This window comes from Mytilus galloprovincialis, chromosome 12 (genome assembly GCF_965363235.1).
Source record: "Mytilus galloprovincialis chromosome 12, xbMytGall1.hap1.1, whole genome shotgun sequence".
NCBI lineage: Eukaryota > Metazoa > Mollusca > Bivalvia > Mytilida > Mytilidae > Mytilus > Mytilus galloprovincialis.
This window is the reverse complement of record NC_134849.1, coordinates 16364603-16367414: the sequence shown is the minus strand read 5'-3', so window position 1 is coordinate 16367414 and position 2812 is coordinate 16364603. Positions and strand designations below refer to the sequence as shown.

General features: G+C 33.7%; 1 protein-coding gene across 1 annotated transcript; it reads right to left on the bottom strand.

Moving 5' to 3' along the window:
• Nucleotides 1–1273: 1273 nt before the first annotated feature.
• Nucleotides 1274–1792, bottom strand: LOC143055230 (uncharacterized). Its single transcript, XM_076228363.1, has one exon. The coding sequence runs from the start codon at nt 1790–1792 to the stop codon at nt 1274–1276; it is 519 nt and encodes a 172-aa protein (XP_076084478.1).
• Nucleotides 1793–2812: the final 1020 nt, after the last annotated feature.

Genomic DNA, 2812 nt, shown 5'->3' with positions numbered 1-2812 from the left:
AAGTTTTTTGTGAGAGTTTCATTGGCATGTATACCACCTCTTCTGATTTTTTATAAGTTATACATATTTTTTAAATACACAAGCAAACAAAAACAAAAGTATATTCTTGTACATGTGCTCCAGGGAATGGTTGAATGTAAACACATTTCAAGCACTGTACATTAGATATCAAGCAATCAAAATAAATGATACTTACATAATGTTTAATTACTAACCTGTGCACTTTCCCACGTGTCTACTATAGTTTCACTGTAGTAGTAACAATTAGAACTAACAGTTTGGTTATCTAACAAAGAATATCCGTCCGGGCATGGAACACATTGGGCTAATCAGTTGAAATATATGGGTAAGATATTTAAACAGATAACATTAAGTTAAACTGATAAAATATTCAAACAATATAATGTAAAATGTACGTTATTGCAAAGACCGATGTAAGGTCGAAGTTTTTTGTTTAAGTTACCCTAGTCCCTTATTAGAGAGATAACTGGTTTCTGATAGAAATTAATCTATACACTTGCTTTTCATACGCTAAACTATCACGTGGTTCTGAGGGAGGTAATATTCATATCAGTTATCATAGAGTTTGTACAGTGAAATGCTTGTTTGCAGATTGAATTAATATTGATAAAGAGACACAAATTTGAATGTTTTGATACATTTTCTCATTAACGACAAAAGCTATAGTTCATTGCAGGTTTGTATAATTTTGTTTCAATACAGTATTCGAAGTTTTCATATAACAATTTTATTAAATCATTGATTAGTTAATGTTTGTTGTGATTATGTCGTTATGGAACTTGTTAGAAATAACTAATGTTAAGACATAATGCATGCTATCTATTGAAATATTGTTTCTTCATGTAAATAATATCCATTTTGGGATTTAAGAACAAGTTGTCCTCATTTAAACTGATTTGTGCCAAAAATCAGTTGTAACAAATATGAGCATTTATTACGATAAATTTAAACATAAAAGAATCTGGCATTATCATTAGGTCAATGTTTTATTTTGATGTTAGGAAAATTATTAGGGCTCTTTTACCTGTAGTACCACGTAACAAAAGTATGACCTTTGTCGATTTATTCATATTTGCCCTTATAAACAAGAGCACTTGTCATTCTATCATAAAAACTTATGATTCATCAATATAAAAATAAAAAAGACATTAGGCAAACACTAGACGAAACGCGCTCTTTAAATTCGTACTTTAAATGTCCTTTTAAACTCTATCTAATCGAGCGTGACACAGCACTACAAATATTTTAAATTCTAAGTACCCGAAGGTCCTGGAGGACCAGTATCTCCTTTAGGACCAGTGGATCCAGGTGGCCCTGTTTGTCCAGATTCCCCACGAGGTCCTGTGTTTCCTTGATCCCCTGTATCACCAGAATATCCCTTTGCTCCCTTTGTTCCAGTGGTTCCCGTTTCTCCTGATGACCCAGATGGTCCTGTCGGACCAGATGGCCCAAGTGGCCCAGTTAGTCCAATGATTCCAGAGGGTCCAGGAGGTCCTGTTTCTCCTTGTTTTCCCTTTGAACCATTAGCACCAGGTGGTCCATCTGCTCCTTCCATTCCGGGGGCACCACTATGTCCAATAAGTCCAATTTGTCCAGGTGGTCCAGCAGATCCTATTTGACCGGTTTTACCGCTTTTTCCAGGATCTCCCATTTGTCCTTTTGGTCCCGGAGCCCCAGCAAAACCTCGAGGTCCAACACGTCCTGTTTTTCCCGGGTCTCCTTTATATCCCTTTGACCCAGGAGTCCCAGCTTGACCAGGATATCCTCTCATTCCTACAAAATGTCAAACATAAATGGAATTAATACAGTAGCTATGATAATGTTAATTTCGGTTGCTTGGTTAACTTTTTGGAAATATATTTGAATAATTTTATGCAGCATTCAATATTAGGAAGATAATAAGTTATGTGTAATACATCATTTAAGGAATGAGTTATTTGAAATTTCATTCTTTTTTGCCACATAAATAACTTAAATTTGCATTTTCATGGATGTTTGATTATTGGTTTTGCATAAATTCCTATAGAAAATTTGTACATTCGTTAGACACTGAAAATCGTGGTAATAATAAATAATGAATCTACAGTAAACATTACCTTGTGCACCTTGTTTCCCAGGAGGCCCAGGTACTCCTATTTCTGAAAATGAGCAATTCAAATTAGCTTTTCTTCAATGTATCATTTTTAATTGACATGATCATGTTGAATGTTTTGAAATTTGTAACTTTCTGGACATCTTGTATATGCCGCTTCATTCCATTCGTTTGACTTGTCAGATATTTTGATTGTGTCATTTGATTAGGGATTGGGTATTTTTTGGAAATTTACTTTTTTTTTCATATTATCAGTGTTGATATAGAATTCAATATCCAAAGAAGAAAATCTTTAACCGATTTAGTTTAGGCCTATGTATTACTCAATTTATTTCACTTGACTGGGCGGAGTTTAACCGTTTCGCTCATAATAAACCATTCCATCTATAGATAGGTGTTTAGGATAAACTCATAAATAAAGTGTTCAGTTATTCTTTTGTAAATTCTTTTGATGGTACTGATAGGTGATTAGAAATCAGTAATAATTATAACGGCAATCATCCTAATCACACACATCTTCAAATAGAATGTCCTAATGCAAATTAAAACGTAAGCTCCGCCCGATCAGTTGAAATGACATTGGTAATAACTTTTACATAAAGTTAAAGGTGAAAATACATCAGTATGATTCTATTTCAATCTGCTTTACAATCATTTATTGTGTTACCTTTAGCTACAGAATAATCATCGTGTAGACAG